General features: G+C 35.9%; 1 protein-coding gene across 8 annotated transcripts in view; it reads right to left on the minus strand.

Annotated features, from left to right (window-relative positions):
• The window catches only part of ATP2C1 (ATPase secretory pathway Ca2+ transporting 1), a 62411-nt gene that overhangs the window by 3850 nt on the left and 42243 nt on the right, over positions 1 to 16318 (minus strand). For all 8 annotated transcript variants that reach the window (XM_039706804.1, XM_039706812.1, XM_039706855.1 and 5 more), the window contains 14 exons: positions 16140 to 16215; positions 15570 to 15636; positions 14388 to 14512; positions 13045 to 13142; positions 11542 to 11637; positions 11342 to 11431; positions 10536 to 10640; positions 8711 to 8867; positions 7256 to 7426; positions 6170 to 6267; positions 4558 to 4608; positions 3612 to 3778; positions 1974 to 2042; positions 339 to 455 (listed from right to left, as the gene is read on the minus strand). In XM_039706804.1, the coding sequence (XP_039562738.1) occupies positions 339 to 455; positions 1974 to 2042; positions 3612 to 3778; positions 4558 to 4608; positions 6170 to 6267; positions 7256 to 7426; positions 8711 to 8867; positions 10536 to 10640; positions 11342 to 11431; positions 11542 to 11637; positions 13045 to 13142; positions 14388 to 14512; positions 15570 to 15636; positions 16140 to 16215 (1487 nt within the window). The remainder of the gene's footprint in view (positions 1 to 338; positions 456 to 1973; positions 2043 to 3611; positions 3779 to 4557; positions 4609 to 6169; positions 6268 to 7255; positions 7427 to 8710; positions 8868 to 10535; positions 10641 to 11341; positions 11432 to 11541; positions 11638 to 13044; positions 13143 to 14387; positions 14513 to 15569; positions 15637 to 16139; positions 16216 to 16318) is intronic.

The raw sequence follows: 16318 nt of genomic DNA on the forward strand, positions 1-16318 counted from the left end.
AACACATCCAGGGATGATGACTCCACCACCTCTCTGGGCAGAGACCACTCCAGTACTTTATCACTGTTTCTGTAAAAAACTGTTTCCTAATACCCAACCTACATTTCCCTTGGCACAGCTTAAAGCTGTGTCCTCTCATTCTGTCATTTGCTGCCTGGAGAAAGAGACCAACCCTCAACTGACTACCTCCACGTTTCAGGGAGTTGTAGAGAAAAGTTTGCTATTTCTGAAACATCTCAGTGAAGTTTAACACTTCACAGTTTCCTTTATGAGCAACCATTTCCCTTGTTGAAATAAAAGGACTACAAAACCTAACAGAGTTAAGAGTAATTACTTACCTTTGAGCTGGAGGTCCATCCATAATAATATTGATCCATAAGATCTGCATGGCATTGAGAGGATTAGGAAAGTTCATTAATGTAGCCAGTGAGATTAAAGTCAGTGCTGCTATACTCCTGTTGAAAGAATCCATTTTTACAACTGTCAGCATTGAACATTTCCAAAGATCCACTGATAACTGCTTTGTAATCAACATTTCAACTGTTTAGGAGTGGATACATATTTTGACAGTGTGAATCATGACAGACATTAAGTCAAACTTTAAAGGTAGAGCATGAAATCCTTTAGAATACTCATTCTGACACAGTCCTTATTTAAAACAGCATTGTTCTGGCAATAAAAGGCAGCAAATTTGCATTTTAAAACCTCCCAAACTTTTAGGTAACACTTCAGAATTATCACTCACCATCACCTAATTGATTTCTTTATGGGGACTGGGTCCTATAGTTTTCTTGTGCCAAAAGTGGAATTTCAAAATGTGGGTTTGAAAAATAAACTGCTTTTCCCCTCCTGATGTAAACAAACTCACTCTGTGCACCTGTCCCTGGTTTGCCTGATCAGTCAAGCCAAGGTACTACTCAAGCTCCCTAAAAATACCTACAACCACTCCTCATTACTAGCAAGATGAGAAGGCCAGGCCAAAGACTGAAAAACAGATTAGCCGGCTGCAAGTTCAGCATTAGAAACCTCTGTAAACAAGTATGCACTACTTGCTCTCAGTGCAAGATTAAGAGGTTTCATAACCAAGAAGAATAAAGCAAGGCTTACAATTACTCCAAATTTAGCACTGTACTGAACCCTATTATGCTCTCCCTGTAAAGAGAGACAGAAAAAAACAACAAGTAACTGATTAATCAAAAACAGGTAAGCACACTTTCTTAGAACATCTGTTTTTCATTATTTTTCAGCAGTAGATTCCTACTCTAGTCTTGGTAAGACTAGACAGGACACCTGATAATACTGAAAGGTTTTAGATTTGGTTGTTTGTTTGGTTTTTAAACTTCTGCAAATTTCAGACCATTCTGAAATGTCATGAAGGCTTCAAAAAAGTACACGAACAACAGGGTGAAGAGAAAAAACATGTCCCTGAGTCCAGATCCAATAAGATAAACTCACACAAAATTTGAAACTAAGGCTCAATAAACTCTTGTCCTCTTGCCTTACATACACATTATGCAGCTAGCACATGAATCCTTGTGTAAAAGAAAGGGAAGTCAGCTTCATATAGTTAGCTCGTTCCACACACCACTACATGGATTTCAGAAAAACTAACTTCCTGATTCCCTGTTTTCCTCCATTTGAATACATGCACTGGGTAAGGAGGGACTGACTATGAGCTTGTCATTTAAACAGGGACCCAAAGACAGCTCTGCTGTTTCTCATTATCCCTTCAGTAACTCACTTCACACATCTCAACAGGAAGAACTGTGACAAAGTTACATGTCTGTTTATCGCACTACCTTCTGGGTCTTTAAAAATAAAACAAGCCACCAAACACAAAATAGTGAAAACTCAAAAGCACAGTATATCAGCATCCTACTCGAAATTTACAGTATTAACATGAATTTATGCATCTGCTTCATGCTTGATTCATTCACAAGAAACTTCTGATACTGACAGCTTTTCAAACTTACGTGCTCAGTTGAAATCTAACAAAATTTTTTATATTATTATAAATTCCTTTACCCTCTTCAATTGCAGACCTGCAATTAAAAACAGAGATTACATTACAAGACAAATGAATCTACTGCCAAAAAAGCTTAAAGCAAACAAAAGAAGCTATTAATTTAAGCACCAATAAAACCAGCAAGAAACAAATGGAGCTAAGGTTCTTTTAACTTTGGCAGTCATTGTTTTTCAACTTGACTATAAGAACCCAAACTATTCTGTGATTGTGAATAATCACAAGTTATTTTTCCAGATGCTTAACTTTGAAAATGTAATTATTAGAGTGAGATCTCCTCTATGTTCAAAATTTACCATCATCCTTGATCCTTCTAAATCAAGTCGGATAATTAAAAAAAAAATAAAACAAAAACCAACAAAACCCAAAAAGCCAACAACTCCTCCCCACACACACTTTAAAAAGGCACAGAAATACAGCATGGCTTTAGAGGACCATGTATTCTTCCTGTACCAGAATGAAATATGTACAGACCATCTTCACAACCCCTAGTATGTGTCACAACTTGCCTATCACATTATCACAATTACTGCAGTGAGAAAGGATTTTCTGGTACCCAAATCAAGCCTACTTTGCTGCAAATAAAATTGATTTTTTTCTTACACTCCTCCAATAAATGAACAGCATTCCTTTGGTACCTTAAAAATATTTAAAAGGGTGGGGAAAATATGTAAAACTATGAAAGTTCATGCTTCTTTTTTTCCTTAGCATTCACCACTCTTTTCTCTCTCCTATTGAGAACTCTCCTGATGACATGAGCAAAAGTGGATAACACAGTCCAGCAAAAACCTCACCAAGCCCGTGTAAAGTACTTACTACAGACGTCCTTCCTATGTACTCTTCTGCCTATGTTAAAATTATTCCCTTCTCTGTTATGTTTTTGCATAACAGCACATTTTTGTTGGCTGAATTAGTGTGACAACCTCAGATCATCTTCTGACATACATAGGTAGATTCTGACATACATAGGTAGATTTTCTTATACTGTACTTCTGTATTTCACTTCTTTCCAAGGGTTAAATGTCATACTTTGGAACTGAAGTGTTCTGAGACTGATGCATAATTTCAAAATGAAGGCTATTTCGCCAGACAGCAGTTCAGCTCTGTCAACAATCACTACCTTCAAAAGTCAGATGAATTAAAGTCAAAATAGGAAAAGTTTAGCTAAGCTCTTTTTGAAATACACCAACCAAAAATTGAACAAGTACAAACAGCTGGTTACCAGACACTAATAGCCCATTTTCACCTGTGCTATCTAAATAGTTAATATTTTTTTCCTTTTCTGAAATCACCACGTTTAAGAATTGAAAACAGAGATCTACATAATCACGAGTGGAATGCTCTGTCATTTTTTCATTAGTTTTATGCTTCTGAAGTACAAAATTGAACGAAATCTCCTAACTGCTAACAGACTCACAATTTCATCTCAGTTATGTTTTCAAACATGCTAATACTCCTGACTGAGCAGAAAACTCATTTACAGCAGCTACAAGCTCATTTACAAGTTCAGGGAAGCTTCTATTGGTTTAACCCAAGCAACATCTCATGAATGTACATAGTACAAGATATGTACATAAAGGCCACTTACATTATTGTCTGAAAATCATCATCCACGAGGATCATATCTGCTGCCTCTTTACAAACATCTGTTCCAGTTTGTCCCATGGCTACACCAATATCTGCAGCCTTCAGAGCAACAGCATCATTCACTCCATCTCCTGTCATAGCTACCACGGCACCATTATTTTGCAGGGACTAAAGAGAGGGAAAAGAACTTAAATCAGGGATTTAAATAACCCATTCTATAAAAATTATTCTAGATTCAAGGTTTGTGTCACTGCTCCCCCTCCCCCATTTTTTATAGTTGCACTGTAATGTCCTAAAGAAAAAAACAGCTGCTTCTGTTCTAAACAGCTTTTACACAAGATTTTGGGTTAAACTTCAGTTCTTATATTCACAGCCTAAATTTTAAAGCTAGGGTATTTAAAATTTGCCTTTAGGCAAAAGAAAAAACCTCTAGAGAAAGATAGAAAATGTATTTCCATATTACCATTATCACCTTCTTACAAGTCTTGCATGCACCCTATGGTCTCAGTGTTTTGACTTCTCTTTATTGTTACTTTTCTGATTGTTCCAATTGTTACACTGAGTCCCTCCTTCTTTGCAACCTTCTTTTGTTAACTTCTGAATAGAGGCACTGCCACAGACACGGCTTGAAATTCATTCCCTGTTATCTCATCTGACAAGTATCAGAAATATGGTTCTTTCAAGCTCCTAGTCAATTCAACTGCAACGTGACACAAAATCTCAATCAATCCCCAGCTCCCTACACAGAAAAAAGCACAATGTTACCTACCTATTCCTTGTGGGCACTATGAATTTTTCTAGGTAATATTTTCAAGTACACTTCACTGCCAAATCAGATGCATATCTGATTTCATCTTGACACACTGTAGCACATTATAGTTTAAATAAAGGCAGCACAGGCAATAGCCACAGCAACAGTCCAGCATTTGAGCCTCTAGAAGACTTACCTTTATAATTTTCAATTTATGCCGGGGACTGGCTCTGTAGAATACTGCAACCTATTAAAAGGGTAATGAAGAAGTGGTGAAAATTTCAGATATGTAAAGAATTGCATTGGATTCTCTTAAGGTAAAGGTTAAAAAATATAATCAAAGGCCAACTGTTTTCTTGTTAGCTCTTAAGCTGAACCACCAGTGAGCTGTGTTTTTAATTGAGTGAAATCACTAATTTTAGAGAAGATTCAAAGTGTGTTCTGGTAAACAAAGTTAGTGCTACTTATTTCAAGATAAAATGTGCAATTTTAAAGCCTTCTAAAATAATGAAGCAACTGAGGTATAACAGCTTGCTGCTGGCCTTCCTGACTAAATTCATTCAGGCAATTTTGATGCTGACACTACAATCAACATCCTTTTTCTTTGTCAGCACAAGTGACAAGCTACTCAGGATACTTAAATTTTACTAGCGTATACCATATTATTAACAACTGAGTTTTAAAGATAATCAAAAACTGTGACTTGGAAGGACAAATTTTCAGATTTTTCTTGGTCTCTGGACTACTCTGTGAATTGAAATTTGAGCATATGGAATTTAGTTTTCCATAATCTCCATACAGTTACCATTTTTTCTTTTCAAGAAGCCTGACAAAGAGCTAGATTTCTCACCAATCAGTTTAGACTATATACAGCTATTAATCTTATGGGTTGATTTTAATTCCTAGTAAGGTTTTAAGCAAACACCTAGACAAGCAATTAAGTGAAAGGTCAAACATGTCTAAGTTAATTTGTATCTATTTCAGTTATTTAATGTGGACAGCCTTTAAGAACATGTATTGCCACATAAACCAACAATTACTATTTGCCACACAATTCTCTCTCTTTCCCAGTTTCTGTGAGTCACTAAGAAAAGGCAGAAAGCTGATACACACATTTCTTCATTGCAAATATTGGCTTTTGGCTTGCTTACACCAGGCTCAAGCATGCTGCAGTCTAATTTTGCAGTTCTTAGCAAACAGAGCAGCATTTTGATGCAAGAATTTTGCAACCCAGCTAAACTTGAACCTCTATTGCATTTGATTATGACTTCAAATTCATAACCTGGACACTGGTAATCCATTTAGTTATTTAATAACTAAAAAGTACTAAGCAGTAACTTAATAAATACACCTTTTCAAAATTCCCAACTAGTGACCTCAGATGGATCAAAATCGTTAAAAACACAGACAAGTCTCAGAAATTACAAAAGAATGGACTGTTTGAACATGCAGGCTCTAAAATTGTATAAATTAACTGAGTTGCTCAGAAATAAAATGGCCTAATAATACAAAAAGGTGATGTTCAGTAAGAGGTGGCAAAATGAAAGTTAAAGATAAAAAAAACCCTGAATCATTAAAAGAGACAGAAGAAATTTATTCTTTATCTTTTTATATCAAAAAAGATAACTGTGCAAGTTTGAACAAAATAGATTTTCATATTGGTCATATGTCAGACCAAAAGATACTTATTAGAACAATATTATTTGTCATTCAGAAATTATATTTTAGCTTGCCACAGGAAAAAAGCATTTCTCAATATGTAAATGTATCCTTTGCCACACTTCAGTCAGCAGTATATCAAAACATACCTTTGGTGTTATTTGAGAAAGCTGCTGAATATCCAAATCATCTATCTCTTCTCCAGAGATTGCCTGTGAATTTTTGGAATACAATCCTAGTCGACTAGCTGTAAAAGAGTCATAAAAACCTTATTATAATAATTTACCCTTTTATGACATTAAGTACTCATTTTTTTAATCCTAATATTTTCTGCAGCATTTCAGATTTGAAATACCTGGAGCAGAACATCTTACTACGTTATTGATTCAGTATGTTGGAGTAAATTACATGAACTCTTGAGTAACAACAACATGCTACAAAGTCTATCCTAAATCAGATAATTATTTGCTTAGTCCTTTTAGGTCTAAAGGTCTGTAATTGATTCTGCCAGGTGTCATATAAACAAATAGAGGAGCTCAGTTGTCTCAAAGAATTTACAGATCAAAAATAAGATGACAGAAAGTGAAAAATAACATGAGAGAGACAAGGAAAAAAAAACCTCTGATAAAATACTGAGTTTGGGGGTATACTCTTCACGTGCACATTGAACTGCTGATCATCCTGTCCGTAAAGAATTCTTATTCTGGCTGAAGTGCTTGTTCTTTAATGCATTGTATTGTAAAAACAAGTTAAGTAGTTTGCTTAAATATTTATTAATAATACTTAAGGTTCTAACTTAATTATATGGACAAAACTGTGCTAGACAGCACTGAAGTGCCATACATCATTATTCCTTGTCACTGGCTCTTTTAGCTCATCCCTGCTGTCAGAGACAGACACCCAAAGCTGAGGGTAGGCAGGGTGGTGGTGGTGATGTAACAGTAAGAATCAGAAATCAAGCATATGTAATAAGTAAACAACATGAAAGATATACAGTTTCAAACAGCCAAAGTCATGTTAGCCAAAGTGGAAAAGCTGCTATTCAAGCTGAAACCAAAGTACCACTTCGGGCTAGGGTCATGGGGTTTTTGGGTCTTTTCTCCTCCTAATTCCACCGTGCCATACATTAATCCAAAATACAGAATTCAAAAATGTTAAAGACTTAATACACATACTTCCTAACAATCAGCTAAGCAGAAAACAAGAAAATATGAAAGGAAGTGAACTGTTCATACCAATGGCAACTGCAGTTTCCTGTGAATCTCCAGTAACCATTTTTATTGCAACTCCTGAGGTGATAAGTGTAGTAACAGCTTCTTTTACACCAGTCCGCGGGGGATCGATTATTCCCACCAGCCCCAAAAAAGTCAGCTGTCCTAACTCAGGACCAGAAGCTAAGGCCAGAACTTTAAGAAGAAAAAGAAATAAAAATGTTAAGATTTCAAATTAATGTTGACATCAGCATTTAAAACAACTGTTTCTAACTAACAAGCCAGCATAAAGCAAAGGGCTGCAATTTATATTTTCCTTTTTTTAAACCTTGGTAGTAGCAATGCTGAGCATTCACAGTAGCCCACTTAGGTACACCCTTGTCTTCTAAAGAGCTCCTTACCAAACAGCCAGGTTTTAAAGATAACTTTCCTATTTATTCTCATATGAAAGTGTTTATATTTTGTCTGTGTGGAAAGAGAACCACATCTAGCTTTGTGATTTCTCTGTGCATTTCTTTTATGCATTAGGATGAAAGGGAGGAAATGTATTTATTTTCTGCTTTAGTTTGGGTTTTTTTCACCTTTTGAGGGGCAGATTTCATTGAGTACATGCTGAATATTTTCTGGAATGTCTTTTCAAGTAGGATTCTTAATTCACATATATTTAAATGTCTTTAAAGTTGCAAGGAAAAAGCAAGTTTGCTCTTTTCAAAACATTACCCTTGATTTTTTTGACAGACAGAACAAATGACTGTTCAAATAAAACAGCAAAAAAATATCACTCCTACCACTCCTATATCTTCTCAGCTTCTAATAATTTGTATCTTAGGAATTTCCTGAACTACAGAGTACCCCTCCCTTTAAAAATTAAAAAAAAATAATAATTAAGGAGCTGTGCATGGACTTAACAGCCTAGAGATCTTTTCACAGAGGTCAAAGAAATCCAGTCATGTATAATCCTGGCCCATAATCAACTCCTGTCAAATCATCCTGTGAAATATATTTTGTTTTATTTAAAATTCTACACAGCTTGTTAACACAGAAGATAATTCTAATGGCATCTCCTGACCTGCAATCAGTTGTGCTAGTCTAACTCATGAAGGTGACAGGAGCCAAAGTAATGGACAAATAAACACATTCACATTAAAAAAAACCACCACAGGCATCTATAATAGGGTATGGAAGCCATTAAGTAGCAATGTATTGTTCAGTTATGGTCATATGCAAGAGATGACAGAAAGCAACTGTCCTTTTTCACCGTCTGCAATTTAATCATGGCATTATACAGGCCTAAAAACTAAACAACACAGTGGCACTTACTGAACAAAATAACCCCAACCAACCAACCAACCAAAAAAGATGATGTCAGTGTTTTGGGTTGCTCTTGTTTGTTGCTGTTGACTTAGGGGTTTTTTTTTTAAACAACAAGCAGTGTCATTTAAATGAATTTGATATTTTGAGACTTTTTAGCAGCCTTACCTCTAAGCCCTGCAGAACCCATAGACACGTTCTCTTGCTGGTACTGCTCTCTCTGCTGCTGCACCAGGGGTAGGCTCTGTCCCTTACAGTTATAGGATGTACAGTATCTAATGACTTGTTCATAAGCACCTTTCATAAAGCAAACCTCAGGTTTGTCCTAAAACAAAAAAGAGGTGCTGTGTGCACATGTGTGTATGCATAACTACACACACACAAGCACATACACATACAGATGCATAAGAATGATGTGTAGTTTTGTTAACAATGTTAAGAACACGATGCAAATCAAAAACATAAAAATCTGTTATTTTAAGTGTCTCTAGACAGTGTACATTCAAGAGTGGTAAAGTCAAAAACAGCCAAGCTAATAATCAATATCTCATTTCAGAACACATCAGACATGGGCACTGCAAGTTACAGTTTACAGACTAAGGGGCCATGCAAAGGACAGAAATTCAAGCTACACAGGACATTAGACCTGAAAGACCTTAAACTCCTCATCAGACCAGCTGCACAGGTCATTAAACATCCCCTCCATTCTTGTACAAGGCCTAGTAACTCTATATTTTCCAGATACCCATTTAGCCTTGATATGATGATACCATGGGACTAAGAGTCCACCAGCTACCTCAAACACTGAACTCCAATGCTAAATCAACTCAGCCTTCTCCTCCCCCCCTTTCCATTAAGAACTGCTGCCTCAGCTAAATTTCCAATCACTGATCACTCATCTTCTCTCCAGCTGAACTAAAAAGCTCTTTTTTAATATACCTACTTCCTTCCTGTGAAGTTATTCATATGCACAGCAGTCAAGTTACCTCAATCTTTAATGATAGGCTTAGGAGAGTTCCAAGTTTCTAAATCCACTGTATTTTCTTAGTCTTTAAATAATTTATGTTCTCTTGCAATCTGTTATCAATTTTCCAACATTCTTTTAAAATTGCTGATTCCAAAACACAGACACAGTAAGTCTTTACATTAATTAAAATCTTATACCAATTTCTGCTCTTTACAAAGACATAGATAATCAACAATATAACCCATATAGCTAAAAGTAGTCAAATGCTTTCTTTCCAAAGCAGATTTTACAGTGATACTGGAACACTGTCAGCAAGCCTGGTTTTGATCTGAAGTACTGGAAGATTTTTTTCATAAATCCAATATAAGGTCTGTTGTTTCACATATTGTCTAGAAGGCTCCAGCTATCAGACTGGCAGTGATTATGTCAATACTTGTAACAAAAACATTTATATGGATCTAAATGAACATGAATGCACATATGTACGTGAAAGTACCAGAAGACAGAAAAAAATATTGAAAGAGTGAGTTTTCTTGATAATCCATGCCAGTGTTGACATCAATAAAATTTGTCAAAGCTGGGGACGTGATGTCTGCATGAAACCAGAAACCCTGTGTTCTAAAACAAATGAAATTTTACTACTGAACATCAATGCATATTCTTGCTCTTAATTCCTTATATAACTATGCAGTGCTGGAACAGCAGAAGATCAGCAGAATTACTTTGGATCTTTGAGAAGAAAGAAGGAAGGAAGGAGAAATAACTAAGTATGCATTCAAGGTCTCAAGTTTTCAAAATACTTAAAATAATTTTCCAGGATGTCTTTTATGGAAATTATTTCTTGTGATTCCTTTTCTCTACTTCAAGAGCTTGAAACTAAATCTGTGTCTATTATCAAGCCATATTTCTAGGACTGTGCACCACTGCCAGCTTTCCAAAACTTCTGAAGCAAAAAATGAAGATATTAAACAAGGTAGATAACCATTCTACAGAGCCAGTGCTCATGGAAACAGTGATTGAAGTTACCTGCTGTGTTCTGTGAATGCATTTAACAGCCATCCATTTTTGTTCCGAGCTGAAGGGATATTCGGCTTTCCTTATGTAGTCTTCCTGGACTCCATCTAAACCCATCTGTATAAAACAGAAGTACCACCACAATGTCAGGACCTTTTCTTTTCAAACAGCTATGAGATTCGATGACTTGTTGAAACACCTTAATTAAAGAACAATTTCATCTCCAAAGTTGCCTTTTGAGCACACTGTTCCAATTTAGATAGATTTCTTGGCAAACTAGTACTGAAAACACCTAGAAACTTCTTTCAGGCTTCAGCATGAGCCTTGCTACATTTCTCAATAGCAGTAATGGGTGTGTCACAGCATTATACAAAAAAACAAACAAGAAGTCCTCTCCCTCCCCAAAAGAAAAACCCCAAACACTTCAGGACAGTGTCTACAATTCAAAGCCCTGCACTTACGAGGCCCTATAAATTCTGCAGTCACCAATACATCAGTTACCAACTTCCCCCTGCTACTGATGTGAAACTGGGAAAGAGACAGTACAGTCAATAATCAACAGGTAAATCAGTTTGTGGCAGGTGAAAGACAGTACTAAGTGCAAAAAGATGAAAATAGAGATTTTACTTCACTCGCAATTTTTTTTTTCTGATCCTTCAGAACGCCCAAGATTTACAAGAAAGAAACATAGGAGATGAGCAGTTGCAATACAAATCTAGGAGATCCAAAAGAGAAGAAAATGAGAAAAACAAAGCCACAACTTCTTTCTACACATTTCCCACCTGCCACGAATCCAAAAAGCACCATCAAGTACACACCTTCATAGCAAGTGCAATTAAAGCCCCTTCTGTTGGCTTCCCCATCAATGTGTTGTTTCTAATCAAGGCATCATTGCACACACAGCCAGCCTAAATGATGAGGAAGGAAAGGGGAGAAAACAGAACACAAAGTAAATGTCATACAAAGCTCTTGTGCTACATCATCAGTTAAAACTTACGGTTCTTTGCCAAGATCTTACCTCCACAATTTTGCTAATGGATGGGTTGTTATAACCATGAATAACTTCACCATCGAGCATCACTTCTCCAAACCTGTTATAACCTACTCCAGTAACCTGCAAGAAAAGCAGCCAGAGGCAGCATGCAATGAGGTGTTCACCAGGTTAACTGCCCTCAGCTTTTTATAATAAACTACAGAAGAATTTCAAAAGGCCATTCATAATGCTGCTTTTACTAAGTATGCATGAATTCTTATTACTCAGCTTCTAATGCAGCAACAGTCTGAGTTCAATAAAATATATTAGAGACTAATTTCTTTTAACAGTATCAATTTTATTTCTCAACACAAATAAATGTAGTGTATGTTGTTTCCTTACAATATTAGGCCTGCTTTCTTTTTTCTTCTTTCTTTTGCTTTCTAACTTTTTCCTCCTATTTTTCTCTACCCTGATTAATAATGCATACCCCCTGCAGGGGAATGGAATTACAGAGCAGAGTCCTCCTTCCATGGAGTTATTAAAAAAAAAAAAACAGTTGAACAGCCTCTCAGTTATACCTCAGAAAGATGTTAAAATCAGTAAAATTGTATTTTTAATGCATAAAAACCAGGCATCCTACTAGGATCCTAAAAAAGTCCTCATATCTACAGCATTAACAGCTAATATATTTCACAGCCATTTTAAGTTCTCTTTCCATTAGGAAAAAGGAGGTGATTTGACCCAGATGCAACTGTGCTAGTAGCAGTATTCATATAGAGTTCTAGCAATAAAAAACATGTATCAGGATATATAAGAAAATATAGGCAAATAATAGGAAACAATGTGAAAACATGCCAGTATTTTTGCTTGCAGAATAAAATTACAAGACTGTCTATTAACTCTATTGTGGAAACAAAACCCTGATAAAGGAGTCTGAGAATTTAAGAACATGATTAAAACATTCCTACGAACCCACACCTCACCGCTTTTGCTTCTCTTTTGTGGATTTACATCACTGGTCTTTCCTGAAACTCCCTGATCTCAATAATCACTGTTTCATGTCCTGCTCCTACCTGCAGGTCCATCCATTATAAAAAAGAATGAATGTGCATATTCAGTCTGAATAGTTCACACAATAAACTGTCTTTAAGGCAAAAAGTTGGATATCTCCACTTTAAATGTTTGGAATATGTAAATTTTTGGGGATTGTGTTCGTACCTGAAACAGCAGAATAGACTCAACTTTCTGTACTGAAGAAAAACACAATCTCTCAACTTGTCTGTGTATCTTAGCATCTGTCTCTTATTGTGTGTGACCTACAGTCACCAAGTTTTAAGAACTTAACATATATTAAAAAACCTTTCTGTAACCAGAGAAGGCTTGGATAGCACAGCTCAAAGGCTGCATATTAAATGAACTGACGGACAGGAGTTTAGTGCAATAAATTTATGCTTTCTTAACTGATGCTTTAAGTCCAGCATGTTTCAACTGATACACACAACAAAATAAAAAGGCAATTTCAAGTCTAAGTGTCACATGACATACCTCAGCATGCTGCCCATCAGAAGTAAAAATATGGGTAACAGTCATTTCATTCTTTGTCAGTGTTCCAGTTTTATCTGAACAAATGACATTGCAACAACCTGAAATAAGAAATTAACATTTATAAGACAACTCTTTTTAGAACAATCTGAGTAACTAACAAAGAGTATGCAAGCTGAGCAAATTTCTAGAAATATTGCAGGTGTCTGTGAATAAAAACAAGTGAGAGACAGCAAATTTTCAACTACTAATGAATAATTGCACAAGGCTCTTTGAGTTTGTCCAATAAATAAAAAAACCCTCCAAACTAATTTAATCCCAAATTCACAATTTATAAAAATGTGTCCACTCACTACCTCTCCTTTATTTTATTCTGCTGTACCTCAAGGTACATTACTGAAATCTCAATTGTGATTCCTGGTGAGGAGAAAAACTGAGAGCCTGCTTTACAGAAGTCATTCTTTACTAAAAAGCACAACATGTATTTAACACTAGCCACAATATTTGTGTCACACAAGTGTCACACTAGTACACCACAAGTGTGACTTAATAATAAACCTGCAAATTTTAATAAGCTTGAAGAGATTACAAAAATGTGAGATTTGCATATGCCTTTTTAACTCTGGAATGGAGATTCTGAGAGACTGTTGCAGCATCTTGATTTTCTGGACATGACAGTAGGAGCTGTACAACCAACAAAAAACCTTGCAACACTAATGAAACTCTGCTAGAGGCATAGAAACAAAAAATTTCCCAGTCTTCAAGTTGCAAAAAGGAATTCAGATGCAGCAGAATTATTTAACTTAGTACTTCTATTTCTTTTCCATGTTCTGTGCTTTACATATTTTATGACTCTACCTACATACAGAACTTCTTTGAGCTTTAAAGTTTTTAAATGATTTTACATTCCAATATGAGCAGCATAAATCCTGAAGGTGCATTTTGATTACAAAGCTTTTCCTACAATTCAAATATGGGTTTGTTTTCAACTGTCAATATCACTCCTAAATCTACCAAAATTTTTACCAAAAAGATTTAATTTAAAAAACATCTTAGAAGTCTTACTTAACAAGAACATCTTACAGTAAACAATCAGTTTGGTGTATTGCTAGCATGGCATGCTATTAACTGGCAGATTTTTTATTTCTTCAAAAGAAGTAGTTAGAAGGCCCACAGAAACATCTCCCTCCTTGCTCCAATGTAACACACATTCAGTTCAGGAATATTTTAAACATGCCAACACACTGCTAGCAAAAGAAGAATACCTGCTTTGTTTCCCTCATTAGTCATCAATATTTCCTAACATTTACATCAAAAACACTATCTCTAAGTTACTCTAGTCATACCTAAAGTTTCAACAATAGGCAGCTTTTTTACAATAGCCCGTTTCTTCACCATTCTCATCACACCAAGGGCCAGTGTCACTGTTACCACAATTGGGAGTCCTTCAGGTATTGCAGCTACAGCCAAACTGTAATGAAAGAAAATACACAGATCTGTTTTCAAATGTCATACAGGAATACACAGTGATGAATTTACAATTCAGACCATTGTTTCTGTAGCCAACTGGTCACTGAGATGAAAACAGAAAGGAAGGAGTCACCATGTGATTCTAGCTGTATAGCATTCATTATAAGAAACCCGCTGAAGACAGCAACAAATGAAATAAATTAGATCATTTCTACTCATTATTTATGCAAAAGTATGAAGAAATGTAGGGGAGAGGGAGAAATCAATTGTACATCTGTTTTGCCTACACAAAACACTAATTAGGGCTGTGCAAAGCGGCCCAGATTGTGAAGAATAAGTGTAGTCAGCACTAAACAGAACCGGGAAGTGCCACCACTGATCCACAATTGCTACTGCCAGATCATGATGTGGCAGCAAATTAAGTGAGGGAATGGCCTTGAAGGTCATTTAAAAAACAAACAAATAAAAAACTTGATGACAGTGTAAATGCTCAAAGATGCAGCTCCTGGGTTTCTTTTCTCCCCTCCACAAATGCATAATTCTTCAGAATCTGATCCTGTCACTTGAAGAAACCCTTCTGCCTTATGCACAGCACTTATGGCCATGTAATCAGCAACCCAGCAACTTTTCTAGGAGTATGGAGTTAGACCATCTAAATTCAGTGCTGTTCTCAGCAAACAAGCTGGGATTAAGTTTGCATAATACAGAAGTTGAGTTATTGAACTACATGACAAAGCTCACAATAACTTTGTCATATGCCTTGTAAAATTACAGCTCCTTTATTTACTCAGCAACAAAAACTCAAACTGTACAGCTCTATTGCCTGTTTGCAGGTGTTCCACAAGACACTCAGAAATCACCATATGAATGTAAAATTTAAGAGACTAACAGGAACACACTGCATTATTAAAAATATGTAAGAATCTGCTTTTCTATTTTCATTTTGAATTACATGAAGTTAAGAGCAGTGTATGCAAACATATTTATTAAATAGATCACTAGCTTTCAAACACTTGCTGTAATGAATGATCTACATTATTTCACAACATAAATCTTACCTCACACCAATTGTGAACATATCAAGGATATGCTTTCCTTGCAACCAGCCAACTAGCATAATAACTCCTATAAGGAAAACAGTCAAAGGGATAAATGTGAAACCAGCATGCACTGTAGCCTCATGGGGACAAGAAAAAATTCAAATACCAGAACAAAGCTTATGACTGTGCTACCTACAAAAAATTATTATTTATTTCATTGTCATGACCCCATTAGTATGGCAAAGATGAAGAAAGCTTTGCCAGTCAAGTTGCCCAATCATATCTTTAAGTGAGGTACTCATTTATGCACACTTTGAATCAGAATCCAAGACACATTGCAATTTAAAAGGAAGCATTTGGAGGACAAAAAGTCAGTAAAGTACAGTTGCAGGAAGAAGCAAGTGAACACCCTTATGATTAGAGTTATGTCACATTATGCAATTTTCAGATGACTAGTGACATGAACTCAAAGTAACCAATGAAATCAGGAACTGAAAGATTTTCAGAGATTTAGTCTTCCATTTCCCAGGCCCCACACTAGTTTCCTTTAGATAATCTTTTGCAATTATTTTACATAGATTATCTTACCTATTATACCAAAAGAATACAAGGAAAGCTGTTTTCCCAAGAGATCCATGCTCTTCTGCAGAGGTGTCTTTGGAGCCTTGATAAATGGCAAAGAAGCAGCAGTTAACAAATGAACTGCACCACATTTTACCTCACAGATGCAAAATTCAAGACAGTTAGTGAATAAGATGCAGTTATAT

Source organism: Passer montanus, unplaced genomic scaffold, assembly GCF_014805655.1.
Source record: "Passer montanus isolate IOZ18808 unplaced genomic scaffold, ASM1480565v1 scaffold10, whole genome shotgun sequence".
NCBI lineage: Eukaryota > Metazoa > Chordata > Aves > Passeriformes > Passeridae > Passer > Passer montanus.